General features: G+C 46.1%; 1 protein-coding gene across 1 annotated transcript; it reads left to right on the top strand.

Annotated features, from left to right (window-relative positions):
• The first annotated feature begins 7,289 nt into the window (after positions 1 to 7,289).
• LOC119657132 (putative serine/threonine-protein kinase STE20-like) lies at positions 7,290 to 8,754 on the top strand. Its single transcript, XM_038063907.1, has 4 exons — positions 7,290 to 7,689; positions 7,747 to 8,181; positions 8,243 to 8,488; positions 8,582 to 8,754. The coding sequence occupies exons 1-4, from the start codon at positions 7,377 to 7,379 to the stop codon at positions 8,650 to 8,652; spliced, it is 1,065 nt and encodes a 354-aa protein (XP_037919835.1). The 5' UTR covers positions 7,290 to 7,376; the 3' UTR covers positions 8,653 to 8,754.
• The last annotated feature ends 8,263 nt before the right edge of the window (positions 8,755 to 17,017 follow it).

Genomic DNA, 17,017 nt, shown 5'->3' with positions numbered 1-17,017 from the left:
GTCTTTTATAGTCGGCCAACACTTAGAACCATAGAGAGCGACAGGACGGATGACATTGCGGTAAATTTTAGATTTAAGATGTTCGTTGATATGTCGTTCACAAAGAACACCAGTTGTGAAACGCGACTTCATCCAGGTTGCGTTAATGCGTGAAGCAATTTCATAACGCAGTTCTCCATTGGCTGATAGCGTTGACCCGGGGTATTTAAATCGCTCAGTTCTGGACAGATCACTGCCGCTGACAGTGATTGTGCCTGTTTCATGAGGATTGGTCGTCAAAAATTCAATTTTGTTTAGATTCAAACTGAGACCATGTTGCATGAGGCGATCATTCCATTTTTGGACAAGTTGCTCGACGTCATTTTTGCTATCAGATGCTAGGAAAACATCATCTGCATAAAGCAGTGTGTAGGGCGCTGGACGTTGGATATCTCTTGTGACGGTGTCCATAACAAGAACAAAGAGGAGTGGTGAGAGGGCGCTTCCTTGATGAACACCAATAGAGACACGAAACGGTTTTGATACACCCGCCATACTTCGAACTTTACTTTTCGGATCGTGGTAGAGCAATTGAACCCAGCGCAAGAGTTTTTCTGGCACGAAGTGTTGTCATAAAGCATACCAGATGAGTTCGTGTGGTACACGGTCAAACGCTTTCTTTAGATCCAGAAAGGCAATGTAAAGAGGGCGATGCTTCTCACGGTATTTCTCCATAAGTAACCACGCAGCGTGTATTGCGTCAGTAGTTCCGCAGTTCTTGACAAATCCGGCTTGATTCACGGTTATTTCAACGATTTGGCGACTACGGTTGTCAAGAATGCGTTCAAAAATCTTCATGATATGGGAAAGTAACCGGATCGGACTTGTTTTATTGCCTCCTCAACTTCAGTTGCGCTGACTGGTGGAACTGCTCCAAATGTCGGCAATGATTGTGGAAGTGGACGATGAGCAAATTCTTCAGTTGAAATCTGCTCGAAGTACTCTCGCCATCTATCCGTTGCGGCTCGACGGTTGGTAAGCAAAGTACCGTTCTTGTCATTAACGCAACAGAAGTGTTCGATATCCTGTGTGCGTTCATTACGGCTTTTAGCAAGTCGATACAGATCTCTCTCGCTATCCCGAGTGTCCAGTTTATCGTAAAGATTTTTGAAATGGTTCGCTCGGGTGACATCGACCGCTTTCTTTGCTTCCCGGTTGGCATTCTTATAAATTTGCCAATCAGCAGGCGTTTTATCGTCGAGCTATTCTACTTTATATAATCTGCAAACTTCTCACTTATGACAGAGTTAGAGAACAGGTTGTGCCTTGTCAGCAAATATGAAGTATTCTTGCTGTTAACATCGAACTCAACTCCGTACTGAAGTCTTGGTTGTGATCAATATTACGCTGCATTAGATTAGTCGTAAGGTAAACATTTTTCCGGGAGTTGTACTACAAAATCAATAATGGAAGCTTTCGGTTTCGTGACAAACATTGTGAAAACTTAATTCGCCACGTAAAGTGGATCTTCCTTCTCTGGAAGTCGGAAAACCTGTGCAGTTCAAGAAAATTCTGATACGATCTAAACCTGTGATGATCGATGAGAAACTGAAAGAGAGAGACGTTAATGTTGACAACAAACTATAGGTTAGAGTTGTCCCCTCACCCCCATTGTTTGCGAAGTTAAGAGAGCTACACAGAAAAACGACACCAGCGAGACTACACCGAGGCTAAGGATGCCAGTTACCCAACAAATAGTGGTCCAACCGAGAAGGAGGTTATTGCTGCACAACCTGAGAGTCGTTTATATAACACCAGCAAAACGTCCCCCGTTGATCTCATCAGTATCAATATGGTGAGAATTCAATCTGCTGTCGGATCTCCCTTTCTCGATCATAGTATCCGGGTTGCAAGATATTTGGCTCTGACCCCCATCCAGAGGTCTCTTTTTGCTGTTCCTTCGAGGTCTATCGTTTGATCGCGACATTCAAGGTACCGAAGAGCCCAACTTTTTGAACTAGTCAGCGAAGCAAGCAGGCGCGTGTTTACGGGTGTTTTGTCCTAGCAGCATTTAGGTACTGGGCGTTCTGAAGGATGAGAAATCAACACTTTTCTGGTTTATCGTTCGATGTGGAATTGCACCAATCGCGGGAAAATTGCGAGAGAAACATCGTCGATGGTATGGACTGTAATTCGCGCTGACGAGAATTCACTTGCCAAGATTAATCTGAGCATCGAAATCGATGGGAAATGACCAAAAGCCCGGTCGAAACAACGATGGCTTGATACGCTAGATAATGATTTGAATGAGAGTTTCGCGACTCCATCTAGATCAAGTTTTTGGTCGAGCAAAATGGCACCACTGGTCACGACGATCGGTCCCGCTTCTGAACGGGATAAAGGCTAGAGAAGAAGAAGGTGGTGTGACAGTGAGGCTTTATCCAGCACTCGAAAGTTTCTGATCAACTCGAACAGCTTTAAAGTGTTGATTCTCAGGGCAATTGCTTTATTTCTTCTTGGTCCTAATAGCGTAGGAGCACATTCCAGAATTCCAAGTTCACAGCCAGGAGACCACCCGAAGTGATAAAATCAAATAACTCCTTTCCTCAAGAATACCAATCCCTCAGTTCTTGTATCTGTGGAAGACAATCACCACACTTCTTGCCATTGATACGGCGCTGGTGATTTTTCCATGGTGTAGTAGTAGTTTCCAGGGCCTAAAAAAAGAAGGGGAAGAAGGATAAAAGGAGACAACTCGCTACGCCGTCAGGGACCCGTCTGTTCAGAAACAAGGACGCTACCAACCAAAAGCCAAAAAGGAGGAAACGAAGGAGGATTAGATCGTCGGCACTGCTCATTAAGCTGATGGAAGGCAAGACATTTGCGCAAGTTCTTAGTGAAATCCGCTACAGGATGAAACCCGAAGACAATGGAGCTGAAGTGTCTTCCATTCGGAAAACGGAGGATGACGAGGACTCCGCCAACTAGGCCCGAAGACGACTAGCAAGATTACGTTCTGTGAAGTAGTCAAGTCGTTACTGGGGAGAAGGCTTTTGCTTCTAGTCTAGAGCCTATTTGCTCTCCAAAAATTCGAAATCTTGACTGACTCACAGAAAAGGTCGAAGTGGAGGAGGCCATAAAGCATGAATATCCAGAGGGAACCAATGCTCGGATAGGTATCATCTCTGTAAATGCTCGAGGCCAAAAACTCGCCGTGGTGGTAGTCGCCAAGCAGATAATATACGAGGAAACTTCTTGGCAGGGGTAAAGCTAAAATTGGATGGGCAGTGTGTAGGGTGCGAATGCGGATAATCCCCATCAAGTGCTACAGGTGTTTGGACTATGGATACATGTCAGCAACTTGTAAGGGAACGAACAGGTGAACAACATGCCGGAGATGCGGTCAGGTAGATCACCAAGCGAAGACCTGCAATGGAAGCGAATGTTGCGTTCTCTGGGGGGATCGTGGCACGTTTGGTGAGAGCGGTGCACACACCGCGGGCTCGGGACGGTGTTCAATTTTTAGGGTGGAACTAGACAGGGCCGGGGGCGAATAGCATGATCCGAATTCTGCAAATTAACCAACCGCTCATCAATTTCTAGCGCAGTTCGCTACGGAGGTAAACGCTGATCTAGTGCTAATTAGCGAGCAATACTGGAACAGGGACCCGACTTCATAACACCTCGACTTATCGGGTACCGCCGCCATCTGACAACTTCGTTCTTGCCCAAGACCGAGGGAATGGTTTTGTCTGGATTCTGTGTTTAGGGATAACGTTTTTTAGCGTTTACCTGACGCCGAATGAGATGATGGCGGACTTTCCGCGTCGACTTGATGCTCTGGAGGACGCCGTTTGGGGCACGGACGGACGAATCCTGGAAGGCGGTGATTTTGATGTTTAGGCCCTTGAATAGGACATGTCTCAGCTAGACTCCAGAGGGCAACGGATTCTGGAAATGGCGACGAGAACCTAGCTCGCAGTTTTAAAAACCGGATCCACGCCAACGTTTTAGCGCCCACGCTGCCAAAGAAGCATCCCTGACATGACTTTTGCGTCGGAATCTTTGGCACTGTCGGTGGACAGATGGCCAGTCCTGGAAGACTTCTCGGCAAGTGATCAATAGTACATGGGGTTGACGCTACTTGCCAAGCTATCTCTTGCGGATATTGAGGGATTATCTGAAAGACTGCCCCTGCTCTATGAGACGCTAGAGGGTCAGAGGAGGATGGAAATCACATCGGAAGTAGCACAGGAATCCATCCAGGGCCGAACCACTGGAATGCTTCCTACGATGGTCTGCTGAGACCCGATATGAAGAAGAGAAGAGTCGCGTCTGGTCAGTTATGCGCAAGACGTTGCAGCACTTGTTGCCGGATGCACTGTTGAACAGGCGCAAACTAGACTTGGGATATTCATGTGACGGGTAAGCGGATGGATGACTGCTCATGGTTTCAGCCTTGTGCTGGAAAAAAAACCGAAGTAGTCATGTGAACCAGAAACAGAATTCCGACCCTGCGTCCCATATCGATCGACGAGTTGACTATAGAGTCAACACCAGCGGCTAAAAACTTCGATATAATGCTCGACTCAAAGTTGAGCTCCTTCGAGCAAATCAAAGCAGCAGCGGACAGAATTGCAGCTGGAGTCTCGGCTTTGAGTCGCCTAATGGCGAATATTGGAAGCCCTATATCCACTAGGAGACGCCTTTTAATGAGAGCAACACAGTCGGTTTGGCTCTATGACGCGAAGGTACGGGCTGATGCCCTTGACAAGGGCGCGCATCGTAAGCGGCTTCCTCAAACGCAGAGACGGGGAACTTCGCGAATGGCGTCTGCTTATCGCAGAATCGACCATGATGGTGGTCGCGGAAGTGATCCCCGTTTTTCTCGTTGCTAAGGAACGTAAAGCTATCTACAGTTGCAAGGGCGAAAACTTAAGAAAGGTGGTTGCCCATGAAGAACTTCAATAAACCCTTACCGAGTGACAATTTAGATCCGTGGCTGAACTGAACGCACGGTAAGGTTGATTACTTCCTTAATTCTAAGTGCGCATGAAGGTTTTCAGTTTTATCGGGACAGGATTGGGAAGGCGCGATCTCATGATTGTGTGTTCTGCGATGGAGTGGCGGATGACGCTGAATATACCTTTTTCCCCAGAATTACGCAGACAAAGGGCAGCCCTCTCCAAATAACATTGTCAGAGAAATGCTGAAGAGCGCTGGCAGATGGATTCGTGTTACGCATTATTTTGACTAACTTTCACGTTTGTAGACACAAGTGTAGTCTAATGTCTGCTGCGTCCAAAGTGGGTTTCATCGAGGTTATCAACTTGCCTCACTTTCCGCCGAAAGTTCGGCTCTCTTGCAGCTGATTTCGCTAGATATTGCTTCATTTGGTGGTGTAGCAACGTCCGTGTCTTCATTCACCAAGAAACTTCGCCTTCTTTCACAGTGCCTTCTACTGGAAGAGAAGGTTCTGGCAGGTAATTTTATAGTTCCCTCTCTTTTGCGGCTGAAGTTTCCTTCAGTCGAACTATTCTTCCCGGTTTTCATGGAGAATTAAGCAACAGTGCCCCCAAAAGATTGGCCGTAGCCGGGTTTCCAGTTTCTCTAATTATGGGAATTCCTATACTTTCCTTTCTGACTGTCCGCGTCGTAGATAGTGAGTGCAGACTTTCCATTGAAGTGAAGAGTATGTCTTCCACAGATTTCTCCAGGGGGGACATGAATTTGGTGAGGCTTCCAAAAGCCGTGCTTCGGCCGCGACTTCACTATACAAAGTCGCGGATGGGTTGGAAGTCTGTGATTCCTTGCCACTTGGAGAGTTAAAATCAGTAGCTTCCATATTCATGTGTTTTGGACCCCATTACGATAAGGTGGTGTCCGAGGTGATGTCTTTGTCAATTACATTAATTCATTGCTTATGTGAAGCCATATTCTATCAAAAAGACATGTTTAAGGAAGGGCTATTCATATTTGCCCTCTCTTTAGGAAGGCTGGAGGAATAAATGGAGAGTACTTTATGAAGTCAGATAAAAGCAGCAGGATCACTCTCAAGACCATTCGACATCAACAACGGTCTACGACAAGGGGATGCCCTATCATGCGTCCTCTTTAACCTGGCCCTCGAGAAAGTGATCTATGATTTTGATGTAAATGCAGGAAGTACGATCCTCTTTAAGTCCACCCAACTACTGGCCTATGCTGACGATATCGACATCATGGGAAGAACCCCCGAGACGTACAAACTGCCGTCATCCAGATCGAGCAGGCGGTAACGGGCGCGAGATCTTGGGCTTCACATCAATGAAGGCAAGACAAAATATATGGTGGCAACGTCAGCACCGAAGACGAATCAACCAACATCAAACCGCACTGGTCAAACACAAATACGAAGAAGAAGAAGGATAGGAGAATACAACTTTGAGACCGTTGACAATTTCTCCTATCTAGGGTCGAAAATCACAACCGATAACAGCTACGATGATGAAATCCGCGCACGGTTGTTGTCATTTCAGCTTACAAAGACTGTTCCGCTCGAAATGTCTCACCATAGGGTCAAAGCTCTTATTGTACAAGACTATGATCTTGCCAGTTCTCATATATTCCTCGGAAACTTGGGTTCTTAGCAAGAAGAATTGCGAACTCTTGGCCGCGTTCGAGAGAAGAATCCTCCGAAGAATTTTTGGTCCCTTACATGAGGATGGACGATTCCGTAGCCTACACAATGACGAAATCTATGAGCGATACCATGACCGTCCGGTTGTGGATAAAATCCGGCTCAATAGGTTACGGTGGGCGGGTCACTTAATCCGTATGGATGAGAATGATCCCACCCGGAAAGTCTATAAGGGCAATATCTATGGTAGAAAAAGAGGACGAGACAGTCCCTGCCAGCTTTTAGGGATATCGAATTGGTGGACCCCGGCGCAAAACCGGGATGTCTGGAGTTCCTTATTAGACCAGATACCGGTTGTTGCGCCGTTGATGATGATGATGACGATTTTATGAAGTCAATATTGAAAATTAGCCCATGAGTAATGAAATTTTTCATTGATTAACCAGTGCTAGTGAGAGTTTCTGCAGATGAAACAAACTGAGATGATAATGATATTCTGAATCTTTACATCGAGTTTAATTTCTGTAGCTCCAACGAAATTAAAGCGAAATGGTTTTAAAAGTTGTTAGGGTTTTGCATTTGCTGAAAAACCTCCAACTATCCTTGAACTGTTTACATCAAGTTTGAGCAACTGTGTGCATTAAGTATACAATTACTTTTTGACAGTTTTTTTGTGTTTTGACGTTCCCTGACATATTTCGGGTTGACAGCATCACTTGGCGATTTGTTTACACTTTTGATTTATTGCCGTCCGAAAACTGGCTCCGCGATTATAAAAATGTTCGGTTTCAATCCAAACGATTACGACCTGAAAGTTGAATTATCAAAATGTTGCAACAATATCGGAACCGTGTTTCTGGCTCAATACCGACCCACAGCGGAGTATGTTGCTGTGAAAAAATATCGAATGGACAAGGCCAAGGAGGAGAACAATCTAATCCGTGACGAAATATTAACGATGAGAAATTTGAATCACCCAAATATTCTGTCGTTTTACACGGCCTTCGTGCATGATTTCGAGGTGTACTTGGTCGCGCCGCTCATGTGCTATGGGAGCTGCAAGGACACAATCGGCAATTGCTTCACAACAGGTCGGTATAGGGGAGTGCGCTCGAAGGACTCGTAGTGAATATTGTCGTCTTTTTCAGGTTTCCCCGAAATAGTAGTTTCTCTGATATTACGTGATGTTCTTTGTGGACTGGAATATCTCCACCGGAAAGGATACATCCACCGGTCGATCAAAGCCAGCCACATCCTCCTAAATCAATCGAAAGCGGTTCTCGGTGGATTCCGAAGCTGCACTAGTTTAGTGTCACATGGAGAACGCGTCCGCGCGCTACACAATCTGGCCCCGTGCAGTAGAAAGAGTTTGAACTGGCTCGCACCGGAAGTCTTGGAACAGAATCTTTTAGGTTACACAGAGAAATCAGACATTTACAGTATTGGCATTACAACCTGCGAATTGGCCAACGGGGTTGAACCCTTCGGCGACTCACAAACAACATTTATGTTAATGGAAAAGATTCGGGGAAATCAACCAACTCTTTTAGATGACTCAACGTGTCCCACCGAGGAGATACTTGGTAAGCTCAATTTTGTTGCAGCGTTGAATTCGGAGTGCATTGCATTTTGTGTGGTTTTCAGCTCAAGTAGGTGACGTTGTCATGGGCGAACAGTTTGCTGCGAAGGCACATCAAATTTACAGTCAAAGAGCATTTTCGGATATTTTCCATAAATTCGCGGAAATATGCATGGCTCGACAGCCCAGTGACCGCCCGACTGCCGCTCAACTCTTAAACCATTCGTTTCTGAAGCAGAGTAAAAACTCGTCGCTGTACGAGCAGCTCATTAATTTCGGTATCGAAATAGCGGATTATTCGAAACTGAGAGGTGAGTGCTTCGGTGAAAGTTTGTGATCAATTTAAATTGTAAATGATTGGATTGGGTTTCAATGAATATTGTCTACTTTCTGTTTCCTTTCAGACGAGAGTATCGGCGTATGCGAAGAACTAGGCGATATGAGCATCAATGGAAATTTCGAATGGGATTTCTAGAATCAATTCTTATAGACTATGACCGTTAAGATTTGCCATATTGTTTAGTTGTCTGTTCTGTTTAGCCAAAATATGTAAATAGTTTTTCAATAAATTTTTAGATCAAAACACAGAATTGTTTCCTTTAATAGATAGATCTATAGAACTCCGCCATGCTATTAACATAGTATGCTGGTCCCAAGCCCAGGTAAAGGAGGAGGGTTTGAGGCAACGTACTTTGTACTATCCTCAGTAAAACAAAAATAAAATGCTGAGATCAGGGAAAGAGATAAATAGAGTATAGTTGGAGTTATTCTACTATGCTAAATCCTACCTGATCTCTCTTGGTGACAGGCCCCGCGACAGGTCGACCAAGAAAATGCATACAATGTCGTTACAAACATGATAATCGGATTGAGTCACAAGCCTCGGAGAAATGCTAGGGCGTCCACCTCAGTCGACGCGGCAGGACGGGCCCCGATCCTGTCGAGAAATGGGCAAGGGTTCTTGACGCATGGACGGCGTCAGGACGTAATCAAGTTAGTCCGCACACAACGAACAGAACAAATACGTGTCTGCACGCTAAATGTTGGTACCCTAACTGGAAAGACGGAGGAACTCGCAAGAGCCCTTCGCGCTGATGAAGCTCACCATTATATCAGCTGATCGCACTATTCACTTCTTCACCGCGTATGCACCACAAACAGGTCGACCTGATGCCGAGAAAGATGCCTTCTGGCAACTTCTCGATGAAAAGACTTGTCACGTGCCTGCTGACGATTACATAATCATTGCCGGCGACCTTAATGGTCATGTGGGTGAAAAGGCAGACGGTAACAGATGCCATGGGGGAAAGGGGTTCGGAGCGCGCAATGAAGGTGGCGAGCGTATAATCGATTTTGCGGACACCTATGACCTTGTACTTATGAATACATGGTTCATCAAACGATTGTCTCATCTTCCCACTTTTTATAGTGGGAACAGTAAAACGCAAATCGACTATATTCTCCTAAGACGCCAACATTTTACCACTGTTACTGATTGCAAAGTCGTTCCCTATGAGACCATCGTACCTCAACATCGGCCGTTGATTGCCGTCCTGCGAATTAAGCCACCGATAAAACAGCGTGAGGAACGCACTGGCCCGCCGCGCATTAAATGGTGGCGATTTGGTGAGAAGAAAGAAGAAACGGTCTCACTCATACGATTGCCAACCATTATGAATGTGGAAGAATCATGGGACCAAATGAAAGACACGATCCACAAAGCGGCCTCTGCAACCCTCGGGGTCACCAAGCCGGGTAAGCGGTACATCAACCGAGATACTTGGCTTGGAATAATGATGTTGAAATGAAGATCCGTGAAAAGAAACGCCTCTACCACAAATTTCTCGACGATAAAACGCCTGCTAATTGGCAAATTTATAAGAGTGCCAACCGGGAAGCAAAGAAAGCGGTCGCTGTCACCCGAGCAAACCATTTCAAAAATCTTTACGATAAACTGGACACTCGGGATGGCGAGAGAGATCTGTATCGACTTGCTAAAAGCCGTAATGAACGCACACAGGATATCGAACACTTCTGTTGTGTTAATGACAAGAACGGTACTTTGCTTACCAACCGTCGAGCCGCAACGGATAGATGGCGAGATTACTCCGAGCAGATTTCAACTGAAGAATTTGCTCATCCTCCACTTCCACAATCATTGCCGACATTTGGAGCAGTTCCACCAGTCAGCGCAACTGAAGTCGAGGAGGCAATAAAACAAATGAAATCGGGGAAAGCAACAGGACCTGACGACATCGCATCTGAGCTCTGGAAAGCGAAGAGCTGGGACCCAACACTGTGGCTCAGTGAATTCTTTAATCGGGTTATTCAGGAAGGAAGAACACCATCTAGCTGGCAAGAAAGTACCACTGTTCCAATATGGAAAAAGGAAGGTAGCCCAGCAGAATGTTCAAATTACCGTCCGATCCGGTTACTTTCCCATACCATGAAGATTTTTGAACGCATTCTTGACAACCGTAGTCGCCAAATCGTTGAAATAACCGTGAATCAAGCCGGATTTGTCAAGAATTGCGGAACTACTGACGCAATACACGCTGCGCCGTTACTCATGGAGAAACACCGTGAGAAGCATCGCCCTCTTTACTCGTACATTGCATTTCTGGATTTAGCGAAAGCGTTTGACCGTGTACCACACGAACTCATCTGGTATGCTTTACGACAACACTTCGTGCCAGAAGAACTCGTGCGCTGGGTTCAATTGCTCTACCACGATCCGAAAAGTAAAGTTCGAAGTATGGCGGGTGTATCAAAACCGCTTCGTGTCTCTGTTGGTGTTCATCAAGGAAGTGCCCTCTCACCACTCCTCTTTGTCCTTGTTATGGACACCGTCACACGGGATATCCAGCGCCCTACACACTGCTTTATGCAGATGATGTTTTCCTAGCATCTGATAGCAAAAATGATCTCGAGCAACTTGTTCAAAAATGGAATGATCGCCTCATGCAACACGGTCTCAGATTGAATTTAAACAAAACTGAATTTTTGACGACCGATCCCCATGAAACAGGCACAATCACTGTCAGCGGCAGTGATCTGCCCAGAACTGAGCGATTTAAATACCTCGGGTCAACGCTATCAGCCAATGGAGAACTGCGTTATGAAATTGCTTCATGCGTTAACGCAACCTGGATGAAGTGGCGTTCCACAACTGGTGTCCTTTGTGATCGACGTATCAACGAACGTCTCAAATCTAAAATTTACCGCAATGTCGTCCGTCCAGTCGCTCTCTATGGTTCGGAGTGTTGGCCAACCATAAAAGACAATGAACGGCGTCTTGCGGTAATGGAGACGAAGATGCTACGTTGGACTAGTGGCGTCACACGTTTAGATCACATCCGAAATGAGGATATCCGCGATCGTTATGGGGTTGCACCGATCGTAGAAAAGTTGCGAGAGAGGCGTCTTCGATGGTATGGTCACGCAATTCGTGCAAACGAGAATTCACTTGCCAAGATTGGTCTGAACATCGAAGTCGATGGTAAACGACTAAAAGGCAAACCTAAGCAACGGTGGCTTGATACGCTGGATGGGGATATGAAAGCCTCGAGGTTGCACCCAGATCAGGCATTCGATAGAGCCAAATGGCGAAGCCGATCACGACGAGCCGACCCCGCTTGTGAACGGGACAAAGGCTGAAGAAAAAAAGAAAAGAAAAAAAAATAGATAGATCTATAGATGATTCCAGGTGATTACAGTGCCTTAATTCTGCAATTGTTAGGGACAAAACTATCGCAAAAATCCATTGGCGTGGCACGAGATATGCTCTGGTTATCGCATACTTGCCATTTGGTCGCACGGTGTTGTTTCATGGCAGTATAGACTTCTGTTGGCTCTGAGTCCTTTAATAAATGATAATTGGCGAGATCACCATGCAGTGCTTATGCACTGTTACGCGACACGACACTACATTCAGCACAAGTGCCGCGATCTGTTATGCCTGTGGTATGTAGAGTATAATTAGAGCGACGCTCATTAAGTATGGGGAAACCCCCAGACAATCACATCTGGTCATTGCGGGGCAGCCCCCGGGGGGAAAACCCTGAGTAAGTAGGTCACGCAAGTACAGCATGTACCTAGCAATAGATGCGAGCGCGTGGGGGTAACTAGATTTAGGATATAAATAGAATGCATTGTAATTAAAACATCAGTAGCTATTCACACCATCATCCTGTACGTACGTAATACTTTAAGCGCGTTAAATCAATAAAATACTTTTAGTTTAACCAAACTATCATTCTTTTAATACTATCTCCTGGACCCATAAACCCTATATGCCTATATTGCACTAGCTTGGCAACCAACTGCAAACAACTACATATTTTGACATTTTAACAGGTGGATACAAAATAAAACTGAAAAAATCTAGCAGTTAACTGAGTCTATTATATGGAAGCGACACACGACATTGCAAAAAATATTCTCTGCCACGCAACTCAGCCTCGTCGCGTCACTTAGCTGAAAAAGAATATAAAAATATTTTGACAGGCAGTGCAGCTTGTGGACGCGTCTCGTCGTGTAGCGTAGATGGAGTCGTACCTTATGTCGTCACCTGTGTGTATCTATCAAGGTTCTCGATCTTATTCGTCAGTCGATGGAATAACTCAAGAATTCTCTCTGACACGCCTTCTCCCTCAGATATTCTCCTTTCGATGAACGCTCCAGGTAGAGATGAGCAACTCATGATTGAGTCGACTCAACTGTGCTGTGTTGTGTGTTTAAGGTGGAGGAGAGGCAAAGCCTATGAGCACTCAGACCTTAGTGGTCCATTGTACTCGACTCAATCGGGCTACTCATCCATTGATGTAAATGAGTCGAATCAGCACAAAAGAAGCGAGTCGACGACATCGAACCACCTCGGAAGAACCGCCGGTGTCGAACCGTTTCAAAAGAGTCGACGGCATCGAACCGCCTCAATTAAAGGGGCAGCACAATGAGCACGCTACACATCACACTCAGCGGATGGCTTGTTGATGGGTTGTATGTAATATGTGCATTCCAATTTCTGTTTTCTCAGTCGTGATGAATGTCAGAACCTATAGGGGGCCCATAGAGACTCGGATCATCGTTGGCATCGTGAATTACAACACCACCTACAATCCGCTCAGGCAATCAGGTGAGAGTTAATACTGAAGCCATTCACAACACATCCCTCCGTAGCACCTATAAGGGGAAATGGATGCCGCAATATCCACAACTTATAGATGTTATGGAGGTGGTGCATCCTCAAATTATCATTGATACGGCCAAACCAGATCAGTCTACCAGTGGAGGCAGCACTCGAAACTGTTGGCAGCAGGGAGAGTAAAAATAGGCTGTGTTATGTGTCGCCTTAGAGAGCAGGTATTGCTGAAGCGATGCTTTAGATGATAAGGCTTTGGTCATATTGCCGATGACTGGTTGAAGCTATGCCGAAGATGTGGAGTGGAGGGCCACATCAGCAAATTTTGTGGAATAGTCTAAAATTGCCTACTGTGCAAAGGGAAGGAGTTGATGGACCATCTGCACATTGCAGGCAGCAGCAGACGCCCGGAATACAGGAGAGCCCTTAACACAAGTCGCAGATGGGGTTCATATAAATCAACCTCAACCACTGCGAGGCAGCGTAGAATCTACTCTCGCAAACCATCCGCGGGGAAAACGTCGATGTGACCATAATTATTGAGCCATATCGAAACCAAGGTGGTAGCATTGGGTCAAGAACCAAACGGAAAAGCAGTGCTATGGACTTGTCGAGAACAAACCTTCAAGGAAATAATGGAGTACCCGGAGGAAGGCCTCATCTACAGCTGCTATGCTCCATCCAGCGCTACACTTGCCGAGTAGGAGCAGATGCTTGCCGCTCTCGTTTTGGATGCAAGAGGACGTTGGCCGACCATAATTGCAGGCACGTGGGCGCTTGAGTAGGGCAGCCGGACAACTAACGTAAGGAGACGTGTTCTCCTCGAAGTATTCGCGGAGATAGACGTGGTTCTGGTGAATGTTGGGGCTTCGTACATTTTCCGGGGAAGGGGCCTGGGGTCTATAGTGGATCTGATATACATGAGTGCCGCTTTAGCCAGTACGAGTCGCTTGGCATGTCAATGAGGACTATATTCACAGCGACCACCAGACAATCTACATAGATATTAAGGGAGGATCGAGCTCGAAAAAGAGTTCTCGCAGAATGCCGGATGGTATGGTGGGCTGGACAGCGAAAGCTTTTGAGAGGCGTTTTCCAAGGCGCTCAAACCCGACATATCCCTGAATTGTACGGTTAGAGAAAAAGCTACCCAAATCACCCGATGGGTGACGAAAGCATGTGACGATACTATGAAGGTGATTGCTCCCCAGTATGCAACCCAACTGCTGGTGGAACAACGAAATCGCAAGTTTGCGAGCCGTATGTTTCCGGGCAAGGAAGCTTGGCCAGGGGCTCAGGGGAAAGTCCGGTGGTAACGGTCGAGAGGAGGCACAGAGGGAACTGCGTGGCCGCCTGAAAGAAGCCATTTGGAGGAGCAAAAAGAACTGCTTCAAACAGCTATGTGACCATGCCGATATAAACCCTTTCGGCAAGGCCTACAGAGTGATAATGAAAAGGCTGCGGAAATTACCCCAGGTGACTTGTCCGCGGACCTTGAAACAAATTGTTTGTTACCACTCTGTTCCCTCGCCAGGAAAATAGGGGAAGGCAAATGGTTGTCCAGCGAAATGAGGGCATAATACCTCCAGTAACTGTGGAAGAGCTGCGAGAAATATGTGGTAGGATCGATGACAAAAAGGCATCCCACCCAATCGAGCTTTGACAGTGAAGACTAGGCCCGACCTGTTTGTCAACACCTTCGAGGAGTGCCTAAAAGAACGAATATTCCCTGTCCAGTGGGAAAAGTAAAAGTTAGTTTTGCTTGCGAAACCTGGTAAACCACCTGGAAAACCACCATCGCATTGTCCTATCTGCCTGCTGGATTCAATGGAGAAGATTATGGAGAGAGCCATAGTCGAAGCCAGCAATGGTTTGTCGGAACGTCAGTTTGGTTTCCGACGTGCCCACTCTACGGTGGACGCAAATATCATGGTAGTAAACCTGGCAAAAGACGTACTGATTTCTGGTGGCTGCTGTGCCGTCTTGGCGCTGGATATCAAAACCGCATTCAAGTCGGCCAACTGGAAAAGAATTAAAGGACGTTGGCTGACATAAGTGTCCCCGGGTATTTAGCGAAATTGGTGGAAAACTACGTCTCAGAGAGGACTCTCTGGGATGGGGCGGCTCCAAAGAGGACATTGTCACAGCCGAGGTATCACAGAGATCGGTAATTGGTCCCCTATTGTGGAGTATCATATATAATGCGGCCCTTGCTCTTCCTGTCCCAGAGGGGACTGCGATAGTCGGCTTTGCTGATGACTTAGCTGTGGTTGTTACACCAAAACACCCAGAAGATGTGGAGGTTTACGCGACAGTAACAGTAAGAGCAGTAAAGTCCTGGCTAAGAGTCGGGCTGACCTTGGTGGACGCGAAAACGGAAGCAGTTTTAATAACCAACCGCACTGTGAAAGTGGAAGTCGGCGGATATACGGTCGTATCAAAGCCGGCTACCAAAAACCTGGGGGAGCGATTGACACCAAATTGAGCTTTAGGGAAGACCTAGAATATGCATGCGAAAAGGCAACCAATGCCATCGCGGCACTTGCAAAAATGTTGCCGAATATTGGTGAGTCGAAAACACTGTCTAAGGTAGCTTCTAGCCGGAGTGGTACGTTCCATCCTGCTGACATGGAAGAGTCTGTAGTAATCTACTATTACACTAAGGGTGTCCAAAACATGAATATGGAAACGAAGGATTTAAACTCTCCAAGTGGCAAGGAGTCTTGGAAAGGCCCCAAGCTGGCCGCAGGGGTCAAGGTTTTTGCGATGGGCTTCTCGATTTGGAGTACACTGATGAAGCTGCTTTTAAGTGGCGCAGGAGCTATTGGTTCGATTTAATTGAATCTTTGGCATTGGGTCATTAAAGGGGGGGGGGGGGGGGGGGTAGGATCTTCTATGATGAGATATCCATAAGACCGAGAGCTTGTGTCCTGATGTCCAGATGGTTAGAGGCAACAATGCTGAGACAATTTTGTTCCCAGAACTTAGTTGCGGTCCTCGTGCAATACCAGATTAATGGCGATAGGAAAAACATCATAATTGCTTCCGCTTATTTACCTTATGATTCTCTGTGTCCTCCACCGATACAAGACCTAAGGGATCTGGTATTGTATGCAGAATCAAGTGGTCCCGAACTCTTAATAGGTTGCGATGCGAACGCTCAACATATTTTTTGGGGCAGTAGCAAATGCAATCCAAGAAGAAAGAAACTATTTGATTTCATCAATTCAGCTGATCTCATGACTGCAAACGTAGGGTGCGCTCCTACGTTCGAGGTACTGAGAAGATGTGAAGTACATGAAGTAACAATCTGGATTTCAAAAGTTTTAGAGGTGGTGGGTGCTAGACGAAGTCTCACTGTCAGATCACTGATACCTAGAATTCAATCTGACTGTTGCGGGTGAACAATTTATACTAAAAAGATGGAAAACGAATTGGACAAAGTTCGATGAACTTCTTGGCAATAAAGTACAGCACGCTAGGCGACCAACGGCGCTTGAAGATGAATTGGAAACTCTGAATTGCAAAAACTCAGGAAATAATCCAGGCGACTTCTGAACCGTGCTGGTAAGAGCAATGAGAACGAAGACTGGTTAAACTTACAGAATTCATCATCAACGACGCAACAACCGGTATCCGGTCTAGGCCTGCCTTAATAAGGAACTCCAGACATCCCGGTTTTGCGCCGAGGTCCACCAAT

The sequence above is a fragment of the Hermetia illucens genome, chromosome 1 (assembly GCF_905115235.1).
Source record: "Hermetia illucens chromosome 1, iHerIll2.2.curated.20191125, whole genome shotgun sequence".
Lineage (NCBI taxonomy): Eukaryota > Metazoa > Arthropoda > Insecta > Diptera > Stratiomyidae > Hermetia > Hermetia illucens.
The sequence above is the reverse complement of the archived record's forward strand: the minus strand, read 5'-3'. Positions and strand labels throughout refer to the sequence as shown.